Source organism: Charadrius vociferus, unplaced genomic scaffold, assembly GCF_000708025.1.
Source record: "Charadrius vociferus isolate BGI_N301 unplaced genomic scaffold, ASM70802v2 scaffold843, whole genome shotgun sequence".
NCBI classification, from domain to species: Eukaryota; Metazoa; Chordata; class Aves; order Charadriiformes; family Charadriidae; genus Charadrius; species Charadrius vociferus.
The window spans coordinates 83,451-84,416 of NW_009647430.1; the positions used below are offsets into that span (position 1 = coordinate 83,451).

Below are 966 nucleotides of genomic sequence, written 5' to 3' on the forward strand. Positions count from 1 at the left end.
TTGACTTCTTTTAAGCTCTAAATCAAAGTATTTGATGTTAGGAGGAGCAAACTAGCTTTAAGAACGCCAGTTTCATAGAGGCACATGTATTTTTCAAAACTAATTTCCCTATCTTTTTATTGAGAGTTTTCTACCTGAGGAGGTGCGCTTAGCAATACCCCTCTCAGCAGCTTTTATGTTTCTCTCTGTGCCTAAAACCCCTTCACCGAATGCCACGAAAACCACATCATTCCCATTACATGATGTTGCTAAACCTCAAAAGGAAGTGGAAATTCATAAACCCGTCCCTGGCATTTCACAAGTGACAGTTAACCGGTGCATCACCAACAACTGAGAGGTGTTAATACATCGGAAGCCCTCTGCGTTGATCGCATCTCCACAAGACCCTGCAGGAACAGCCTAGAGAAGCGATGTCCCGTCCTTCCTTCACCGCGGCACCCGAGGCGAACGCGGCGACTCACCGACTTCAGCCTGGTGACCTTGTTGGCGAGGCTGTCCGCCATACGCTTGTTCTCTACATCCAGCATATCCTCCACGCCGCTCGGACTCTGGCCTGGGGGGAAACACAGAGAATGAGTTTTATTTGTCCTGATACAAGCACTAGTGTGTTTGCTCACCCAACGTGGCGGGCCAGGCAGACCCAGCTTGTTGCCCGGCCGGTCTCTGGCTTGCCACGAAGGCCGTACAGCTGCCTCCTCGCACCTACGGCCTCACGGGGTTTGTGCCACAAAACACTCCCAAACGATTTTTGACAAAAACGCACCAAACCTTCCCCAAATGGAGAGGGTCTGAAACCCCGCCGTGCCCTGAGCCGCCACTGCCCAGCAGCAGCGGGACACAGCACGGGGGCTTCGTGCCCCAGCGCTGCCCCAGGTGGGGATATGGGTGAAACCCACCAAATTCGAGCACTTCGCCCCCTCAGTCGCTTCGGGGCTCTGCCGGCTTTGCCCCCCCCCGGGGCGCCGG

At 54.1% G+C, this 966-nt stretch overlaps 1 protein-coding gene across 1 annotated transcript in view; it reads right to left on the minus strand.

Moving 5' to 3' along the window:
* Positions 1 to 545, minus strand: part of BET1L (Bet1 golgi vesicular membrane trafficking protein-like) — a 2,823-nt gene extending 2,278 nt beyond the window's left edge. The window contains exon 1 of the mRNA XM_009880561.1: positions 462 to 545. Coding sequence (XP_009878863.1) covers positions 462 to 527 — 66 coding nt within the window. The 5' untranslated portion in view covers positions 528 to 545. The remainder of the gene's footprint in view (positions 1 to 461) is intronic.
* Between the last annotated feature and the right edge of the window lie 421 nt (positions 546 to 966).